The 22694-nt window shown below is 35.1% G+C and overlaps 1 protein-coding gene across 1 annotated transcript in view; it reads left to right on the plus strand.

Annotated features, from left to right (window-relative positions):
- Nucleotides 1-22694, plus strand: part of LOC145263132 (tryptophan 5-hydroxylase 1-like) — an 88459-nt gene that overhangs the window by 56271 nt on the left and 9494 nt on the right. The window contains exons 6-12 of the mRNA XM_080120080.1: nt 1775-1825; nt 6752-6850; nt 7937-7983; nt 10982-11117; nt 17331-17457; nt 20382-20477; nt 21304-21437. Of these exons, the coding sequence (XP_079976206.1) occupies nt 1775-1825; nt 6752-6850; nt 7937-7983; nt 10982-11117; nt 17331-17457; nt 20382-20477; nt 21304-21437 (690 nt within the window). The remainder of the gene's footprint in view (nt 1-1774; nt 1826-6751; nt 6851-7936; nt 7984-10981; nt 11118-17330; nt 17458-20381; nt 20478-21303; nt 21438-22694) is intronic.

Below are 22694 nucleotides of genomic sequence, written 5' to 3' on the forward strand. Positions count from 1 at the left end.
TAAATACCATCTGTTCCGGCAGATGCTGCAAGCAATGACTAGCAAAGATAACCCCACATATCTGAACTTGGTCAAGGTAGGGATCACCCTACGACCACAGTTACTATCCAGCTCCCATTTCCCACCTCTCGGGAGCTGGATCCTCCTTTCCCTCCCCCTCCCTCTCTCTCCACATTAAAAAACGGCCTTGTGCCTAATTTGCTCAGTGGGGAAGTAAATAAATACAAAGATCAAAGTGTAGTATCTGTTCTTCAGATGCTGCACTTCCATTTCTTGTTCTCTTTCGGTGGAGGATCAATCCTTCACGACTGAGACAATTTTTATTTTTGTACCTTTTCTCCACGTTAAAAAACGACCCTGGTGTCTAACTCTGTCCCGTGGGGAGGCATAGTAAATAGGTACAATCAATTTACAGATAAAATTGTGTAAAATATTTGATTCATTGGTTCGCTAAAAATTACATTTTAATTAGTTTTTGTTTTGTTTTGCCGAACAAGGCATAAAATTCATTCATATTAAATAAACGCTGCTGATCAAGTCATAAAATAAATGTGTGATACCCGTCCTAGGGCAGGCAAAATATTGTTTTTCTCGAAATAGCAAATGATAAATAGACATTAATAATTCTTCTATCCAAAGAATAACAAAAATGTTCAAAATCAACTTCAATTTTCTCATTGTTTATACGACCCCGATCAACGCCGGGTAACCCTCCCTGCTAGTATCAAATAAAAGCTGCCGATGAAGTCATAAAATTCATTCATATTAAATGAGGATGCTGATCAAGTAATACGAGGTTTATTCAATAAGTTTCAATACATTTTTGCAGAGGCGTTTAAAATGGTCGTGGACTCTTGAAAATTCAGTATGTTATTGCGATATATCTTATGAGATAACTGACCAATTTTTATGATTTCAGGTTCAAATAAACAGCTACAGCAGAAATTAGAATGCACCCTACTAAAGCCTGATTATCACAGGTGAATTCAAAAATGCAGTCTAGACGTGAGGAAACTTTAGAACGATATGCAATAAGATTCTGTTTTAAACTCGGGAACAAAATGCCACAGAAACGTACGGAATGCGTCAAACTGCTTTTAGACCATCTTGTATGAATCGAACATCAGTGGCATAAGAGATTCAAGGAAGACAAGTAGTCTGTAAGGAATGATCAGAGGTGTGGGAGAGGTAAGGAAGTCAGAACCCCAGAGTTGATTGGCCAAATAAAGAATTTCCTGGATAAAAAACCGTTGTGTCTCTATAGAGACAATAAGTGCGCAGTTTGATGTCAATGTGGCAACTGTACAGATAATTATTCATGAAGAACTGAAGATGCGGAAGATTTAGACAAATGCAGCAGTGCACAACGCCATCCTTGTCACAGACTATTTGACCAAGATGAACATCAAAACAGTTCCCCACCTTCCCTATAGTCTAGATCTTGCTCCATGTGACTTTTGATTATTCCCTAAGCTCAAGGTAAACCTTAGCGGCTGTACTCATGGGACAATTGAGGAAATAAAAGACGCTGTGACGAGGGTCATTTACACGTTCACACAAGAGGGCTTCCATGGAGCCTTCCAGAAGTCGATGAAACTGTACAACAAGTGCATTGCATCCAGAGGAGATTACTTCGAAGTGTGCACTATCGATAAAAGTGCTTATACGAAAAAGTCTGAAAACTTATTGAAGACACCTCGTAAGTAAGCAGCTTGCTGTCTGTATCTCTAAAAATATATTCTTAGACATTGATCTATATCTAATTTTTTTCAAGTGGACAGCCAATCCCAAGAATTGAATACACAGATGAAGAAGTGAAAACTTGGTGAGTATATAACTATAGAATACTTTGATTAAGATTAAACTGTAGAATCTTTTCTGATTCATCTGATAATGATCTGTTGAAATCTGTGATTTATTTAATCCACATACACTCGTAACTCTTCATTGTCCTTCGAAAGTGTTGTAGCATCACCCATACACAAAACATAAACGGTTCCAAACAAATAGACCCACAGATACTGAAATGGTCCATTTCACCGATTTTGATGACAATTTAATATGGGAGTGTGAAACATTCGTCGATCATCATTCAATTCCGGGCAAACGTCGGGTCATCCTGCTAGTCTTTATTGATTTCAACTTGTGTCTCCGTATGCACAGATTCCAGAACCTTACAATTTTAAGTCGAACAGAAATAGTCCAAATTTCAATATTATTCAGCAAATACACGGTTATTAGAGGAAAAGTGCGCATGTATGGGGGGTATCAATATTCGAATCTTCATTAAAATCACATATATAAAGTAAAACATAATAAAAAGAAATAAACGCACAAAATACAAGGTTTAAAATAAATAAATAAATAAATAAATAATAATAATAATAATAATAATAATAATAATAATAATCCTTGTATGTATGTCTGATATTGCACGATACCTCCTGTATACATGGGAGCCAAACACTATACCTGCGTCAGAACCACAGGTAAAACAATTCTGGGCTCGGTGTTGCCACAAACACCAAAATATGAAAAATGTCAAGTACAAATAATTCAAACCATGGAACCCAGAAGAAAGATCTGGGTGTCATGATCGGCAAGTGCTCCTTCGGTAGCCAGCATGGGGAACCCGGTCGTCATCCTGCGAATGTTGGCCAACTTCTTAATTTCAAAAACTTAAATAACATGGACGCTAAACAACTAAGCATTAACCTATAATTTCAGGGAACAAAATGATACCGAACAAACACAGCACAGCCGTGATAATTATCAAAATGAAAAAAAAAAAAAAAAAAACGAAGAAAGAAATGGATAACAAAAGAGAATCGACTCGTAATGGAATGCTATTATAGAAGTCATTCTGAATATAGAAATGGAGTTTATCGGAAACGAATGAAAGAACTATGCCACCTCTCCTGTGACCACCAAGTGACAGAACAAAGAATTGCGGACCAAGCAGGACTGATAGTCAAGAAAGGTTGGCTCTCTAAACTAGAACTAGCAGAAATTCAGCGAAAAATAAATGAGGAAACTGAACAAGAAACCCCGCCCCCAACGGAACTGCCTGTAGAAAAACCCCACAAGTTGAAGCCTCACAAGTAAAAACACCAAATGCCCAGGACCTACAAAGACCGAAGTCTACAAACGTTGAAACCGAGAACAATGAAACAGAACTAACAGAGAATGAAGCAAATGAAATAAATAAAATAACACAGTTCATGAACGAGGAAAAAACAAAACTCACAACGTTAAAGAACCAAGAGTCTGCTCTAGAAATTAAAAACAGAAGGTTAACAAGCTCTTCCCACACATTCCAACAAACACAATCACAGACTTAAAATAACCTCATTTATGCAGGCGCCAAAATGGTAAGTATGAATCTCAAATCAGAAAAACAACCGGGGACAAGCGGACCGACAAAACCTGGATGGGAAATAAGAGTAGAAACCCAAATACAGAAACATATAAAAGAAACCAAAATGATCAACAGGAAGAAAGCAATGTGGAGAAAACGGAATATTGGAAATGTAACTGGTAGGGAGAAGCTAAACAACAAACATGAAGAACTGGACCAAAAAATAAAAGCAAAAGAAGCGAGATTGAGACGATGTAGATATAAATCTGAACAATGCAAACAAAAAAGAACATTTGAAACTAATGAACGCAAACTCGACCAAAATGTGACTGGAAGAAAAACAAAAACAGAACAACCAAATCCGACAGAAACAAAACTCTACTAGAGTAACATATGGGAAGAGCGACGAGACCACAATAGAAATGCCGAATGGCCGAAAGACATGAAAGAAGAGTTACAACAAATCGAAGAAGGAACAGTGAATGAAATCAGCAAGGAAACCCTAAAGAAAACTATAGGAAAATGGCAAATTGGAGAGACCAGGGCACGACGGGATACATGCATACTGGTTCAAAAAATCTACAACCTTACACGAAAGGTTAGCCCAAAACCTGATGAGTTGTATACAGGAAGCAAACGTGCCAGACTGGGTGACTAATGGTAGACACGGAGAAAGGAACCTTCCCCAGCAATTATAGGCCAATCACGTGCCTACCCGCCATATGGAAGATACCGACAGCACAACTGAGGGAACAAATCTACCACTCACTGAATAACCGGGGACTCATCCCCGAGGAACAGAAAGGATGCCAGAAAGAGAAAAGAGGAACATATGATCTGCTATATGTTGATCAAAAGATCCTAAAGGAGGTAAAAAGGAGGAGGAAAAATTTAGCCATGGCATGGATCGACTACAAAAAAGCGTACGCCAGGATCCCCCAAGCATGGATAATAGAATGCCTAAAAATGTATAAAATACCAAGCGGGATCACCAATGTAATAGAAAATGCAATGAAAACATGGAGACTGTAACTGACAGCTGATGGACAACACATAACAGAAATTAACATACAAAGAGGCATCTTCCAAGGAAACTCATTATCGCCATTACTGTTCATCATAGCCATGATGCCCTTGAATAGTATTCTGAGAAAGTGCCAAGCCGGATACAAGTTCTCTAACACAGAGGAAAAAATGAACCACTTGATGTACATGGACGATCTGAAACTTTTTGCAAGGACCGAAAAGGAGCTAGAGACACTAATTAACACTACCAGGATCTTCAGCCAAGATATCCAAATGGAATTTGGAATGGAAAAGTGCGCACTACTAGTTATAAAAAAGGGAAAACTAGAAACGACAGAAGGCATGGAACTACCTAACCAAACAGAAATGAGGGCACTAGGGAAACAAGACGACTATAAATACTTGGGAATTCTGGAAGCAGATACCATCAGAGCAACAGAAATGAAAGAGAAAATTGGAAAGGAATACCTCAGGAGAACAAGAAAACCCCTAGAAACAAAATTATATAGTAGAAACCTAATAAAAGGTATAAATACATAGGCAGTGTCACTAGTGAGATGCTCTGGACCGTTTATAGGATGGACAAAAGAAGAACTGAGACAGCTCGACCAGAAAGCCAGGAAACCCATGACCATGAATAATGCACTACACCCAAAGGATGATATTGACAGACTCTACGTGAAAAGGAAAGACTGCGGGAGAGGACTAATCTGTATAGAAGACCGTGTGAATGACACAAAAAAAGAACTAGAAAAATACATAATGCAAAACACTGAAAGGATAATTATGGCAGCAAGAGACACAGAAAAAACCCCCAACAAAACAGAAAACAGAGACAAATGACAAAACGAGAAAAGAAAAACGGGAAGAGAAACAACTCCACGGAAGATTCATAAGAATGACAAAAGATGAGAATAACGAAAACACCTGGACATGGATGCGAAAAGGACATATACACCGAGAAACTGAATCTCTAATAACTGCAGCACAATATAACTCGATAAGAATCAACCATATCAAAGCAAGGATCGATAAAACACAAGAAAACAGCAAATGCAGACTGTGGACAAAGAGACGAAACGATAAACCATATAGTAAGTGAATGCAACAAACTGGCCCAAAAGGAATACAAAAACAGGCATGACCAAGTGGGGAGGGAGGTGCACTGGGAATTGTGAAAACGGCTGCATTTTGAGTGTACAAATAAATGGTACAAGCATAAACGCGCAACAGCACTCGAAAACGAGAACCACAAAATCCTATGGGACATGGACATACAGAAGGACAAACCCATCCAAGCAAGAAGACCGGATGTCGTAATAATTAACTAGAAAGAGAAATTCTGTCAAATCGTAGACTTTGCTATCCCAGCTGACCACAGGGTGAGTATAAAAGAAAAGGAGAAACGAAGCAAATACACAGAGCTAGCCAGAGAGTTAAAAGGGATTTGGATGATGAAGACTATCAAAATAATACCGATAATAGTAGGAGCACTAGGAACAATTCCGAAAAACCTGGAAAAAAGAATGGCAGAAATTGGAATCAGAGGAATAACTGCAAAAATACAACGACTAACGATAATGAAAACGGCTAAAATTTTAAGGAAACCCCTTGAATGCGGAGAAAAACACAAGACAATATAACACAGAAGTGTTACAGGGAATGAAGAACACCGAAGCTGCAGATCTACATGTTCTACACCGCCATCATGCATCCCCTCCATTGTTTCATCACCGTTCCCCCACATAGAAAAGTGATACCAAAGAGCCGAGATGATGATGATGTTGATAATGATGATAATAATAGTAATAATGATGATGATGATGATGATAATAATGATGTGATGATAATGATGATAATGATGATGATGCTGATAATGATGATAATAATGACGATGATGATGCTAATAATAATAATAATAATAATAATGATGATGCGATGATAATAATGATAATATTAATAGTAATAATGATAATAATAATGATGATAATAATAATGATGATGATGATAATAATAATATAAATATAAAAATATACAAGAACACATAACCAATATGTTTGTATAATTAACCAAATATATAGTTGGTAAGCAGCTTGTTCTCATCCCATCAACCATAATTGGTTATAAATCATCAAATTTCCGACATAAAAATCTCCCGATATGTAATTATGTATGTTACTCCTCTCTTCCCGCCACTCCTCGCCTCATTCACCAATTATTTATGTTATTTCACCCCTTCCAACTCTTTCCTCCCCCTACTCCCTTCTCCCCAATACTCCTCGTCCCATTAAATGTGCTGAGATGCAAGATGATTAGTTTCATTATTATACATGTACATGTAAAACTTATTTTCGTTTTATATCCCAGGGGAACTGTCTACCGAGAACTGTCTAAATTGTATCCGACGCATTCCTGTATGCAGTACCGAAAGAACTTGCCGCTTTTATCAAAATACTGCGGTTACAGGTGAGTTCATTGACTTTTTTTTTTTTCGTAATCAAAAATCAAGACGGACATGATTGTATTACAAGTGGCAACATTTGTTTCTCTGGTTCGATTTTAGAATCTCATAATCACACGAACAAATAACCTGAACTTTGGCAACATCCACAATTGAAAGTTGAGTAATCGCCCGAATAGAATTGAAACATAGCTCAATAGTTACACAGGCCAGGCTAGCAACCAGTAACCCATCGCAACTTCCTATAAAATTGCAAACGGACTATATTTATCCGGCGTTGTTCAGTATATATATTTTTTAAATCCAAAATATTATTTTGTAGCTTAGTTAAACCTATTTCCAAAACAAAAATTGAGAAAAATCTGTAAAAGAGTTTATAAAATCCATCACGGAATGAAGATGTCATATTCTAAAAATCACGTAAATTGTCAAATAGCTTATTTTTTTTAACTAAGAAAATCAAATTTTATGACGGATCTATACATTATATTTTGATCCGCTATGCTTTATAAATAATAGGAAAAAGCACAGTTCAAACTATCCAGACCAAAATCAGCCTTGTAATGGCTTTAATTTCCCATTAAAATAGCTAAACTTCGTAAAAAATGATTTTTTATATAAAAAAGTGCTTCATCAATGTATGTGATTTTGGGAATATGAAGCCATTTGAGGAAAACAGTTAATGAGTGAAAAGTGGTCAGTGAGAAAACATCGAACCAAGTAATGTGGTGATGGTGATGGTGGTATTGCGACATTAATGAGGAAAGCACGTAAAAGAATGAATAAAATCGTGAAAGTAGCGAAACATATTTTGCAATAAGAAAACGGACAAACAGTTTCAAAAGTTTAAACTATGCAGGTCGATTAATAATTTAACTTTTTTATCGTTTCGTAAATGTTATATGTTGCTTATTTTCCATTTCTTGACAAAAAAAATTATTTAATATAATGTATGTTTTGTTTTAGGTAGTTATATTACACTTAACGTTTGAACACTCTTTTTTATGTAACCACTCTTCCCGGGCAACACCGGGTAACTGTATTAGTAGAAAATTAAAGAAATATGTTTTCTTTGTTTTATCTTGTTTTAGAGAGGATAATATCCCGCAGCTTGAAGACGTATCAAGATTTTTAAAAGGTTCGTGCTCGACTAGTTAAAATCTTTATTACTCAGGCACAATGGCGCACAGAAGTTTAGGGATGCACAGATGATAAACTGGTGATGAACTAGAGAGGCTCGAAGTCCGGATCCCGGAGCCAGCTCCTTGTCCAAAGGATTCAATTACAAGTCCTCGTTCTGAGAAATATTATAAACAAGGAAATAGTTTGAATATGAGTCAACGCCCCTTCCCCGTAATTTTGATGCCCGTCACCCCACATCTCTGTGTGCCACTGTTTACACCTGCAAATCAGGGTGAAAATATTTTATTTATCTTTTAATTGCTTTTATTTTTTATTAGTATTTTATTAATACGCTTTTCTTGTTTTCATGTGTATTGCATTTTTATCTGGAACATCCAATTGTATCTCGCTCATGTTTCCCTTTTTCGTTCTGCCCTTTTCTTTCTTTCTTTCCTTTCTTTCTTTTTTCTTCTTTCTTTTTTCTTTTTTCTCTGCTTTGCCACAGATTCCAAAGTTCTTTATTTTTCTTTATAAAATTTTCGGCTGCTTTCTGATCTTCTTTCTTTCTTTCTTCGCCGACAATTCCAAAATACTTTGCTTATTTTACTGAATTTTTATTTTGCTCTGTTTTCTTTCTTTTTTTCTCTCCATTTCATTCGTTAATTTTCCCTTTCATTCTTTTTCTTTTTTCCTTCTTTAGTTCTATTCTTGCTTCCTATCTTTCTTTATCTTAGTTCTTCCCTTTTCCTCCCTTCTTCTTTTTCTATCTACCTTCCTTCCTTCTTTATTCCTTAATTTATTTATTTTTCTTTCATCCTTCTTTTCTTCATCCAATATATTCCACAGTGTCTTGCCATGCTCCTGGAATCACTAGACGTTCTCGATATCTTATTTATTACTAAAATATAGCACTACACAATTATGTATGTATGTATGTATATATCTATCTATCCTTGCCGGTGTGCGAGTTGACGTCACAGTGTAGAGAAAGAAAAAGCGGACAAAATAATGCACCACGTGGTCAGAGGACCGGGAAAGTGTGTCGGCGTGAGATGGACGTTTTCACGTGGTAGCATGAAAGACTTTTAAAGCACGCATTCGACACGGCAAAGTTTTGTCAACTGTACATGACGAACTAAGCGACGTTTTAAACAAGATGCAATGCATACTCTTGGAAAGTACCATGAATAAATTCCATTTTATTTCAACTGAAAAAGCTGAGTTGAATTTCGCTCCTTTTTTGTTCCTTTGCGACCGTTTCAGACACAGCGTGTTGAGTCCAAGTGTCAAAATGTAACGACACGGTTGAAGATTAACGACAACATTACACCTATCCATATATGTATGCATGTATGTATGCATACGTCATGTATGTATGTATGCGTACGTCATGTATGTATGCATGCGTACGTTATGTATGTATGCATGCGTACGTCATGTATGTATGCGTACGTCATGTATGTATGTATGTATGTATGTATGCGTACGTCATGTATGTATGCATGCATACGTCATGTATGTAAACATCATGTACACATACGTCATGTATGTATGCATGCATACGTCATGTATGTATGCATACATACGTAATGTATGTATGTATATATACGTCATGTATGTATGTATGTATACGTCATGTATGTATGTATGCGTACGTCATGTATGTATGTATGTATGCGTACGTCATGTATGTATGTATGTATGCGTGTCAGGTCATGTCATATGCTACTGGTACCATGTAACCCAGTACTACCTGCCTCATGGTCGGGTCACCGGCGACTAAACTGATTCCCCCACCAAACTTGTTTGGTGAGGAGGGCGGCTAGTCTCCCTGAAGGATTAAAAACAAGACCTTCCAAAGGGCAAATGAACCCTTTTTCAGGGTCAACGGCCAACTAGCACCGTGTGTGTTTGTGTGTATGTATGTGCGTGTTGGGGTGGAGAGCGCTCCTGTAAGCCGTGGTGAAGGCAACCTTTCTAGGAGAAGCAAATCTCTGATTTAAAAAACCATAAAGTGGGAGACCAGTACCCGTATTAAGCTGGTCTGCAGTTTAACTCGTTGCTGGCTATCTTGCTCTTGCTTGTTGCTGGATCTGAACATTTTGAACCGAGAGACTTAGCTGTTGTACAAAGCTAAGACTCTGTAACATCATCTTTGTATAGATACTCCCTCAGGGATTTGTCTATAAAAATGGTCCTGTGGCGAGAGAAGTCATTTTTGGGCTCATGGAATTTAAGTGTCTGAGGGAGTGGCACTCGTCTGACAAGACGTTGCAATCATCATGCGTACGTCATGTAGGTATTCGTGCGTCATGTATGTATGTATACATGCGTCATGTATGTATGTATGCATGCGTCATGTATGTATGTATGCATGCGTGTTGTATGTATGTATGCGTACGTCATGTATGTATGTATGCATGCATACGTCATGTATGTATGCATGCATACGTCATGCATGTATGTATGTATGTATGTATGTATGTATGTATGTGTACGTCATGTACATATGTATGTGTCGTCATGTATATATGTATGTGTACGTCATGTATATATGTATGCGTACGTCATGTATGTATGTGTACGTCATGTATGTGTACGTCATGTATGTATACGCCATAATCACGTTGATACACCGGTTCTCGTCAGATCACAGAAGTTAAGCAACGTTAAGCCTGGTCAGTATCAGATGGATGACCATTTGGGAATTCTAGGTGCTGTATGTGCTCTCCGTTAATCTCGGCATTTGTTTCCATTCGTCCTGAACCTCCATTTGTAACTGGTGTTTGATAACGCCAACTCATAAAAGATGTGGTTGGATATTGCGCAACTTTTGCCACAAAAATTCTACTTTTACTTTTACAGTGGGTCTCCGTAGTTTGTTAAGACTGAAAGAAGCTACCATCTATCTGTTTATTTGTCTATTTATTTGCTTTTTTTATGTATAATCATAACGTGCTTAACAATACACTAATGGGCTCTTTCTTCCTCTCTTTTTTTTAAATTTTCCTCAGCTCGGACCGGATTTACTCTTCGTCCAGTTGCGGGTTACTTATCCTCACGTGACTTCCTGGCAGGCTTGGCCTTCCGTGTCTTTCACTGCACGCAGTACATCCGCCATAGCTCCGACCCGTTTTACACCCCAGAACCGTACGTATATTAATTTATTTTTCATTTGAATTCTTTTGGTTACTAAACCGAGTCAGAAAATAGTTTGTTGCATAAAAATATAATAAATAAATAATAAATAAATAAAATGTTATTTTATTTATTTATTTATTTATCTCATTTCCAGATTAGACACAAGGTCAATTGTGGGTTTTAACGAAATTGTTTTTCTAAAATGAACTGGATTCGAACTTGGTAAATCCAGATTTTTAGTCATCGTTGGATGCCACAGCCACCACCATCCAATATCGTTTCGATAAGAGATAGACTGCATAAAAAATTGTAAATTAACATCATGTCGTTTAAACATCAATTCTCAAACTGATCCAAATCAAAGATATCCTGATTTGTATCCGAACAAAAATTTATCAATCTTGGCTGTTACCACAGAAAATATTCTTGAAAGATCAAAGACGATAGAAAGCTGAGAAAGAAAATCACTAATCAGACCTCCACTGGATGATTACGAAGAGTACTGGTACCGTAGAGAGACTTATTGTTACTCAAGTTCTAGTGAAGAATAATGGTCGTTTCTAGCAAGAAATCAATGGTAATCCGGTGTTGCGATAACGCAAAAATCATTTGCAATTGTTATCAAAAGTGTGAAAGAATACGATTGTACTTTATATGCCCGGCAGTGTTCTTAGATAGGTTTTGTAGCGGAATGTTTTTCGATAAGTATCGATAATCGATAATCAAAATAATCCGATGATAGAAAGAACAGGCGATTTTGACCAAAGGTAGCATCTTACACATCCTGAGATCACTAGTGTATTCGAGAAATTTTATTACCCCATAAATCGAAAGGCCCAACATATAAAATCAATATTCCTTGGGCGAATGAATGTTTCTGTTTAAAACACAATTCCACAATAATACGTGATTTTTTTTCAATTTAAACTTAAATTCACCCCATTATCACCGCACAAGCAGTAATGTCAGATAGACAAAATCAAGAATAGGTTCTTTGTTATGACAAGGGCGCGTTCGAAATGAACCTTTCTGTTAAGAGCACATTTGAAGCACGATACTTGACTGTTGCATTTTAAACGTTAATACAAGCCATTATATATATATATATATATATATATATATATATATATATATATATATAAATGATCTTATAAAATAAACAGTAGGTTTTCTAATGTAGACAACAATATATTGTGAACTTAGTCACTGCGAGAGGCACGTGGAGCTTCCTTTAGGTGCACCACGATGGGTTCCCAATTAGAGCAGGCAATCAATCGATTTTATTGACAAATAAGCTATTTCATTGATTTCAATGACAATAAAAATATGGCTGTGTGAACCATTTGCTGCTTATTATTCATCGAGTCACCTTACACGTTAATTATAAAGGTAAAGATAATCTTTGTTTCCTTTTTTAGTCTTATCGACTATTATTAAAATTAAGCCCTCACTTCTTTTCTCGTAAAAAAACTGAATTAGTGATTATTGTTTTACTCGCTGGCCGTCTGGCGTTGCCTGGTCGTTCAATATGCTTGAACATGGTATTTTAATTTATGCGTATGAATTATTATAGATCAATCCTCTATTGATTATTGTTGTAGACCCGCGCTAGGGGTCACAAATGAAAGAAACCACAAGTATTGTAAAGTGTATAAAATATAATATGTATTTATCATAAAGAATACAGGAGCCATTAAAGTGGTATGAGAGGAACGTGTTCGTAGCATGCGATTAAACATGGTATGAATGTCTCCATTTAGTCTCTGAAACCAGTGGTATTCATAGGACTGGTTGATTCCACTTAGTTCTGAAATAGGGGGTGATTTGTATCCAACAACAATTATTATGTATTAGGAGGAATAATTTGCCTGGTGGACTAATTCGCAAAAAAAAAAAAATAAATAAAAAATAAAAATAAATAAATAAAATAAAAAAATAAGAAAATAAATAAACAAAAATAATAATGATAATGTCGTTCACCAAATTCCGTCCGTGTTTGTTTACAATATCACATCAGCTGACATTTGGGCTTGACGATAAATGCCCCGAAATAGTCACTTCTGATTAATGTTTAGTTTTAACATATGATTTGGGGCGACTTCTTTTTATCGTAAATTGAACTTATTAATAAGAAAACACTCGGCTTGAAAAGGGATCATTCGATCCGTAGGCCAAATCTCTAGCACTAAGATCTGTTTTTCTTAAGAAGAAATGATCTATTGAGTTTTCTTTTTTTATCTCCCTTTGCCGGTGTAACGTAAAATATTCCCCTGTAAAAATTCTGCTTTTCTATTTATAAAGAGAAAGACTATATTTAAAATCGGATTTTTTCGATTTTTGATACTTATTGGATGAATTACTATGCAAAACATATCTAAGAACACTGCCAAACATATAAATTAGCTTTGCGTGAAATTTGCAAAAGATAGGCTCAGTCGTTTCGGAACCTATGAGGAAGGAACTCTCTCACACACACACACGCATAAAGTGACCTTTATATAATATTAGAGATAGAGGTGTTATTTTTCATAATTATAATCAGTTATAACTTACAGTATTTTAATGGAATGTGCTCCGATGAATCCATAACACTTGTGCTAACCCCTCGACTAACCCAGCAAGCAGCAAAATCCTACCCCTTTACTGTACTCTAATTGTATCTTCCTTGTAAATTAGATGTAAACTGAATAGGCAACTATCCAACTCTCACAGTCCTCTGTTAGACACAATCCCAAATAGTATCCCTTAACGTTCCAAGTGGCAATATGCCTTGTTTGGGGGCGAACGACAGTGATAAATAAATCAAATTAAGTATTTTTCTTTTTACTTCTGATCTTAAATGGAACACGTACATCAAATCTGTTGCCAAGGTCACTGGAAAATCGTGGGATCCTTCTACCGCTCCAGTAGATATCTCACCGCTGATGCAATTCTCTATCTATATAAAAGCCAATTACGTCCAAGAATGGAGTACTGCTGCCATATCTGGGCAGGAGCTGCTAAAAACAGCCTATCCTGCCTTGACAAAGTACGAAATAGACTTCGTAGCCTACTGGGGGATGCCCTTTTCTCTTCCCTGCAGCCTCTCTCGCACAGAAGGGATGTTGCGAGCCTGTCGTTGTTTTATCGTTATTTCCATGGCAAGTGCTCGTCTGCGCTCCAATCTCTGGTCCCCCCTCGCCAATCTTTCACGAAAAACACCCGTCTAGCTGAAACTACTGTCAGTAATTTTCTCCACTCTTTATCTGTGCCTAAATGAAAACATAGATTCCATGAACAAAGCTTCTTTCTTAGAAGTGCACGACTGTGGAACTCTCTTCCGTTTGCCTGTTTCCCACCTGACTACATCGTGGATGTCTTCAAGTCCAACATAAACAAATTCCTGATGAATCACCCCCTTAAGTAAGACACTTTATCAAATCTCCAATACTAACGATTACTACGATTTGTCCCATTGATTACTGTACACGCAATAACCCTTACTCCCGAGTGGCCTCCGGGCCTTGATAAGTGGTGACTTCCATGTAAAAAAAAGAAAAAAAAGAATTACATTCGCGTACATGCGAACTGGACATGCATAGATACACTTTTATTATATAAAGTATTTCCCGCTAAATATTTACGGCCAGAGGGACGAAAAAGTGTAATAAAATGGCGGATAAACTAAGCTTCTACTATAAATGTATTTATTTTTTACATACTTTTTTTTAAAACGAAAATACATTCATTTTCTTAAATCCAAGTTAATTGTTGGATTTGATTTCCAATGATTTTTGAATTACTTCTTGCAATTTTGGTAGCGGTGATACTTTATGTTTGTAAATCAAAGAGAAGTAAACGAAAATTGACATTTTAAATTCAGGCTTCCATTCGCGGGAACAGTTCAAGAAAAAATTACGAGATAAAAAATGAATGAAAGAAAAACGAATGGAAGCGATAAAACGAATAATATTGAGACAACAAATAAAAATTAGGGAATAGTGTGGAAGATAAACCTAAATGAAGGAGATAAAATGAATGAAAGAAATAAATGAAGATAGAACGAATGAAAGAGATAAAATGAAGAATAGAGATAGAATGAACGTAGGAGACAAAAAAACAGAAGAAATAAAGGGAATGAAAGAAAATGTAAGAACACGTTTAGTAAAAAATTAACATGAATGAAAAAGACAGAATAAACGAAAAAGATAAAAATGAATGAAAGAAAAACATAAAGGGAATAAATTAAATAAAGAAAAGAAGTGATAAACATAAAATGAATGAAAACGATAAAATGAATGAAAATGATAAAATAAATGAAGATTAAGTAAAAACAATGAATAAAAATAAGTAAAAAATAAAATGGAGGAAAATAGATAAAGTTAAATGAACGAAAGAAATAACTGAAAATAGAATTAATGAAATAGATAGCACGAAGGGTAGAGATAAAATGAACCAACATAAAAAGAACAAAATACATAAAAGAAACAAAATGAAAGAACGCCGTCAGATGCATAAAAAATGACACGAATGAAAAAGGTAAACATGAATGAAAGAAATATATAAAGAAAATAAATGGGGAAAGACGTTATAAACATCAAATGAACGAAAGAGTTAGAATGAATGAAAGAAATAATAAGTAAAATAATTAAAATTAATGATTTAAAATGAATGAATGCTTTAAAATGAATGAATGTGTTAAAATGAATGAAAAAGTTAAAATGAACGAAAAGATAAAATGAATGAAAAAGATAAAATGAATGAATGAGTTAAAATGAATGAATGAGTTAAAATGAATGAATGAGTTAAAATGAATGAATGAGTTAAAATGAATGAAAGAGATAAAATGACTGAAAGAGTTAAAATGAACGAAAAAGATGAAATGAATGAAAAAGATAAAGTAAATGGTATAGTTAAAATTAATGATATAGCTTAAATTAATGAAAGAGATAAGATGAATGAAAAAGATAAAATGAATGAAAAATGTTACATGAATGAAAGAGGTAAAATAAATGAAAGATATTAAATGAATTAAAAGATAAAATTAGTGAAAGAAATAAAATGAATGAACAATGAATAAGTAAAATAAATAAAATGAATGACAAAAATAAATGGAGATAAAATAGTTGAAATAGATAGAATGAATAAAGCAAATTCAATAAAGGAATTCGATCGAATTAATGAAGGAAATAACATATATATAAGAGATCAAAATGACTGAAAGAAATTAAAAGAATGAAATACACGAAATGTAGGAAAAAAGTGAAAAGTAATAAAAATTAAACTAGAAAAAACATGAATGAAATTAAATAGATAAGACAAACGAATGAAAATTAAAATTGAATAAAAATTGAACAGTAATAGGTGAATTAAATTTCAAATCGGACGCTATAAAAAAGCTTGACTATCTTAAAGATGCTTCCAGTTACAGACCGACGATCAAAACTACTTTCAAAGATACATAGTCGCATGTAAAAATACAAAAAAAAAACAAAAACAAAAAAAAAAACATAACTTTACCAATTTTATGCCTTAATCTAAACGCGAATTCCATAAACAAAGCTTATTTCCCAGAACTGCCCGCTTGTGGAACACAATTCCGCCGGCCTGCTTTCCGGTTGAATACAACTCCAGAACATCATCATCATCATCATCATCAGTAAATAATCAAATCCAATATAAACAAGTTCTTGTTGAGCCGTCCCCCATAAATAATCAAATTCTATGCAATTTACACCATTAAGGATACTATACTATCACCTTACATCCATTAACCCTTATCCTCGAGTGGTGTTCGGGCCTTAACAAGTGGTCACTACCAAGTAAAAAGCGAAACAAAACAAAAACAACAACAACAACAAACAAAAAACAAAACAAAACAAACAAAAAAACGTTTTCTGATTTTGTTCGAACCTTGATAAGTGGTGATTCCTATACTAAAAAAAGAAAAGAAAAGAAAAGAAAAACGTTTTCTGATTTCGTTAAATAAGGATTTGATAATTTATCTCATTTGAATTTTTTTTAAATTTTTAACTGTTCACAACGTGTCGGCCGATGCTAAGTAATAATCGGTTCAAATTGACAAGTTTTGAATTTAGAAGGTCTAGTCCTCATCACATATGATGAAATAAAAATGACTTATAAACACTTTCACCTATTTGGTATTGTTAGCCATTTCAAATGGTTTTGTTTTATTTAAATTCTTTTTTACTAAAGTTATCGAAATGTATTGTATTTTTACAGTGATTGCTGTCATGAGCTGCTCGGTCATATGCCGCTGTTCGCCGACCCTGACTTTGCCCAATTTTCACAAGAACTCGGATTGGCCTCCCTTGGGGTCTCGGACGTGGAAATAGCAAAGTTAGCATCTGTAAGTTAGCCACACATTCTCCCTTTTGATTCTATATTGCTTATAATAATATCAGGTTGACAAGAGAGTTCTTGCGTTTTTTTTTAAATTTTAAATGCAGATGAACATATCTCGGCTCAAGCAAGAATTTATCGATCAAAATAAGCATCATCAGAATCAACACACGTTTGGCAACTCAAAACAAGCGTAATGTAAAAATCTTGCGTTCTGGTGGCGATGAATTTGCTGAAGGCGTTTTTAATATCGCTTATGTTTGTGAAGCATTTCTCACGCAAAAAGTTAAGATGCTTGAAAAAATGGTAGTCTATAAATGAGAGGTCTGGAGAGTATAGAGGATGAGGCAGAGTTTCGTCGCCAAATTCGTCCAACTTCTGCAGGGTTGGTTTAGCAAAGTGAGGGCGGGCATTGTCATGGAGGAGAACTGGGCCTTTTCTCTTGACTAATGCTGGGTGCTGGCTGTCGAAGTTTCTGATGTATTTCATCCATTTTTTGACAGTACTTCTCTTCTCTGCGTAACGGTTGCATTAAAATAACTAATGGATGAGATCGGCTGCAGATAACCAAACAGTCAGCATGACCTTTTGGCGCAACTCAGGCTTCGTGAAGTGTTGTGGAGCTTCGTCGGCGTCTAACGACTGAGCTGAGCGTTGCCGGTCGTCGTAAAGAACCCAGTTTTCATCGCAAGTTACAATCCGGTCGAGAAACGGCTTGTTCTTGTTGCGTAAAATGGAAAAATGATATTTCATAACGAGGTTTCTTTTTGTTGTCGTTCAATTCATAGGCACCCATTTATTAAGGTTGTTTTTTTTGTCTTTCCAATTTCTTTCAGGGGGTTGAAATCGTCGTATACGTTACGTCTAATTCAGAAGCAAGTTCTCGAACAGTTGTGCATGGATTGGCTTCGACTAAGGCTCTTAATTGATCGTTGTCAACATCCGATGGCCGACCATTACACTCATCATCTTCAAGACTATCGTCGCCGCCACGAAGTTTCTTAAACCACCATTGTGCTATGCATTCAATAGTGGCCTCTGGGTCAAACGCTTCGTTAGTATCGCGAGTTGTTTCGGCCTAGCTTGATTTGAAATAAGAAAATTGTAGAATTTGTTTTTTTCCCATCTTGTATTCAACGTCCTGAAAAAAAAAGACATAATTGTTTCAAAACGATTGTAATTTAAATGATTAGATACAATGAAATGTAGGGAAAAATTGAAAAGTAATGAAAATTAAAGAAAACATGAATGAAATTAAATGAAAATTGACAGAAATGAATGAAACTTAAAATTGAATGAAAATTGACAGAAATGAATAAAACTTAAAATTGAATGAAAATTGACCAGTAATATATGGATTAAATTTCAAATGAAACGCTATAAAAAAGCTTAACTGTCTTAAAGATGCTTCCAGTTAATCTGTTTTCAAACGTGATCGTGACAGACAGATAGCCAAAGCTACTTTTAAAAATACATAGTCGCATCTCCGCATGTGGTCTCATAACGACAGCCTCTAAGGCTTTCCTTGAGCTGAGGAAATAACCAAAAGTCACAGGTGGCAAGGTCTGGACTATATGGAGATTGAGGAACTGTCCTGATACCAATGACAACATTTTTCTTTTTGATCTTCTCTGATCACCCCTGGGACAAACTTCGCGCAATTCTTCCACATCTTCAGTTATTCGCAAGTAATTGTGTGTATAGTTCCCAAACTGGCATCAAACAGTGCTCTTATTGTCTTTATAAACACACAATGGTCCTTATTGATGAACTTCTTTATTTGTCCAATAAACTGTGGTGTTCTGATTCCTTACTTCTCTCACACCTTTCATTATCTCTCACAGACTCCCTGCCTTCCTTGAATCTCTTATGCTACTCAAACACTGATGCTCGTCTCATGCAATGTTGCCTAAAAACAGTCTGAAGCATTCCATACGTTTCTGTGGCATTTTTCCAAGTTTTAAAATAAATATTATTGCATATCGTGCTTCTAGAGTATCCTTACGTCCAGAGTGCACTTTGAAATTCACCAGTTGTGAGAGTCAGAGTTAAGTAGAGTGGATTCGAATTCCTGCTGTAGCTGTTCATTTGAACCTGAAATCATAAAAATTGGTCAGTCATCTCATAAGATGTATAGCAATAATATAATGAATTTTCAAGAGTCTACGGCAATTTTAAATGTCTGTACAAAAAGCAGAAAAGAAAAATTAGGAAGCTTATTTAAGGCACTTCATTGCATAATATTCAACAGCAGACGAGGACCATTAATTATAAACAATTAATAACATTTTATTATTATTCATCGGACTACTGTTCTCATCTTGAGTGTGATTTTCACAACGTTTCGGTCGATATAACCTCCGACCTACTTCAGGAGTATCTTGTCGAACTCGGGAATGTTTCTGTCGAACTCGAGAATTTGGACGGAATTTCCGCTCGAAATTCCGTCCAAATTCCCGAGTTCGACAAGATACTCCTGAAGAAGGTCGGAGGTTATATCGACCGAAACGTTGTGAAAAATCACACTCAAGATGAGAACAGTAGTCCGATGAATAATAATACAAATAACCAATCCTCATCTCAAAAATTCAGAAACGTCAAATTGATAACATATATTAACCATAATTTAACCAATCTAAGAATGATAAGAGCAATACAATTTCTTATATCATAGACATGTACACCATATTCGGACCTTTAATTATAACTTGTTATTAATACACATACGATCGTAATGTAAGGACAGTAATAGCGTAATACGTTAATACTTTTATATATTTTTTCGTATATTTTTTTCAAAGGATTATCCAAGGGAGATAATCTTAAATTCAATTGAAAACTATTATCCTTTATTTAAAAACAAAAAGAAATGTAAGCAAGTATTTTTTTAAAATTCCTTTCTTTTATAAATAATTATTTTTTTGTTTTTAGTGTTATTTCTTCACCATTGAGTTTGGTTTATGTCGAGAAAAAGGCAGCCTTAGAGTATACGGTGCTGGACTCCTTTCCTCAATTGGAGAACTAAAGGTAAGCATATTAATATATATATATATATATATATATATATATATATATATATATATATATATATATATATATAATAATATAAAATAGAAAGCACCAACACACATGTAAAAAGTAGTTTATCCCGACGAATCAATATGGCAGAATATGTTCGTCCCTACGAATATCTCCTCTCTGTATTTCGTACTAGTACATATTCATGCAAACTTGCTCGTTACACTGTTTCCTTCGATCATTCTGAAGACATAGTTGCACTTTTTACGCTTTCCTTTTCTCCATTTTCTTTCTTGAGAAAAAAAGCCATGATTCCTTCAAGAGATTTAATGCGTACTGTAATCCATTTTCGAGTTGAAATGTTTTTTCTAGCTTAAATGAATTTTACGATTCTGATTGCTGATTGACTAATCGTGTTGGCATCTCACGGTTGCTTACCGTAACCTGCCGGAACATGTCGATGTGAAATTGCCGGAAATCGGATAAAGATTCTAGATGAGTACTTGTTCTCTCTTCATTTCTTCATCGAGCGAAAATATAATAAGTCAACTTGAAAAGTTTCTGCTACATCCGCTGTCGATGAAATTGAAAAAAAAAAAAAAAAAAAAAAAGTAATAATTTCATATGAAATTGTGAATTCTACAATTTCCAACCAATGAACATGATCCACCAAGGAAATGACCAAAGGTGATAGTGGGGCAAGTGTTCTTTGTATACCAATCCGCACAAAGGGAGATAATTCCCTCGTTATCATACCAGTGAGTTTATGTAAAGATTTTGTGCGATAGGTTGGCAATAACGCACCAAATTTTCAAGTTACTATTATTTTTTTCAGCACGTGCTCACAGACGCTGCGATTAAATATCCGTTCGATCCAGCCCACGTAATCCGACAGGAATGTCAAATATCTACATTCCAAGACGCATACTTCGTCAGCGAGTCTTTCTACGAAGCAAAAGAGAAACTCAGGTAATTGAACAAATTGAAGACAAAAAAAAAACAACCTCTCTCCTTCTCTCTCTCTCTCTCCCTCATATATATATATATATATATATATATATATATATATATATATATATATATATATATTTATTTATTTATTTATTCAAAACTGTACAGAAGGCCAGAAAAAACATTGGTACCGTCGGTTTCAATCCTAACATACACCAGTTAATGGTAAATAATGTTAGGCTCTCGTCAGCCATATTGTTTTCTGTTTGAGGAAAAACCAGGACCGCACACATTATCTATAATGACGTTCATTTTTATTTAATTATAGCTTGTTTGTCCCTATTTATATATATTTTATTTTAATATCAATTTTTCAATTTTTGATTTAATATATATTTTTTTTAGTTAAATATATGTTTAAATTTATTCTGTCCTATTCTATTGTTAATTGACATGTCTTGAAACCGACGGTAGCAATGTTTTTCTGTACAGTTTTAAATAAATAAATATTAAGCTCTTATATTGAATGTTTTTCTTTGTAATCGAGCACTTTGTTGGAATTCTTTTCCATAAAACAGTAAACACACGCACACACACACACATATATATTTTATTTTTTTATTACCGTTTTATCTGTTTGGCTACATATGTTTCAGATGTTGGACCATGTTTACAATCCAACAGCCTCGACAAGCCTCGCATAAGTGGTTGTTAATTATTGGAAAAAAGTGTTTTTAAGAAAAAAAAAAGAAAGAAAAGAGGAGAGGCGGGTGTTGACAATATTTCAGTTTTGAAGGTTAAAGATACATTCGATTGTATTGTGTGTGTGTGGGGGTAGCAGATTCATGTAGGCGTGGGTGGAGATATATGGATATAGGGAGGGGGAGGTGGAGAGAGGATGATAAAGAGAAAAGTGAGGGGGTAAGGAGAGGAGGGGGAAAGTTTCAATATTTTGGTTTTAAATTTTAACTGGCTTTTGGTTTTTCAGCAAGGTATATTAAATAGATGGGAAGAGGAGAGAGAGAGAGAGAGAGAGAGAGAGAGAGAGAGAGGGTTAGTGTAGATGTAATTTTTTTGACAAGTACGAGGTTCGTTTAAATGTTCGTAGTCGTTACACGTCGGCTTGTTCCTTGCCGTTAATAATGTTTTTATTATTACATAGGTTAACGCACGCGCACATTCGCATATATACATATGCATACATATGTACACTTCTAGGCATCCACATACAGACACGTACACGCACATATATATGAACAAAGTAAATGCAGGCAT

Source organism: Euprymna scolopes, chromosome 38, assembly GCF_053919585.1.
Source record: "Euprymna scolopes isolate OS-2025 chromosome 38, ASM5391958v1, whole genome shotgun sequence".
Lineage (NCBI taxonomy): Eukaryota > Metazoa > Mollusca > Cephalopoda > Sepiida > Sepiolidae > Euprymna > Euprymna scolopes.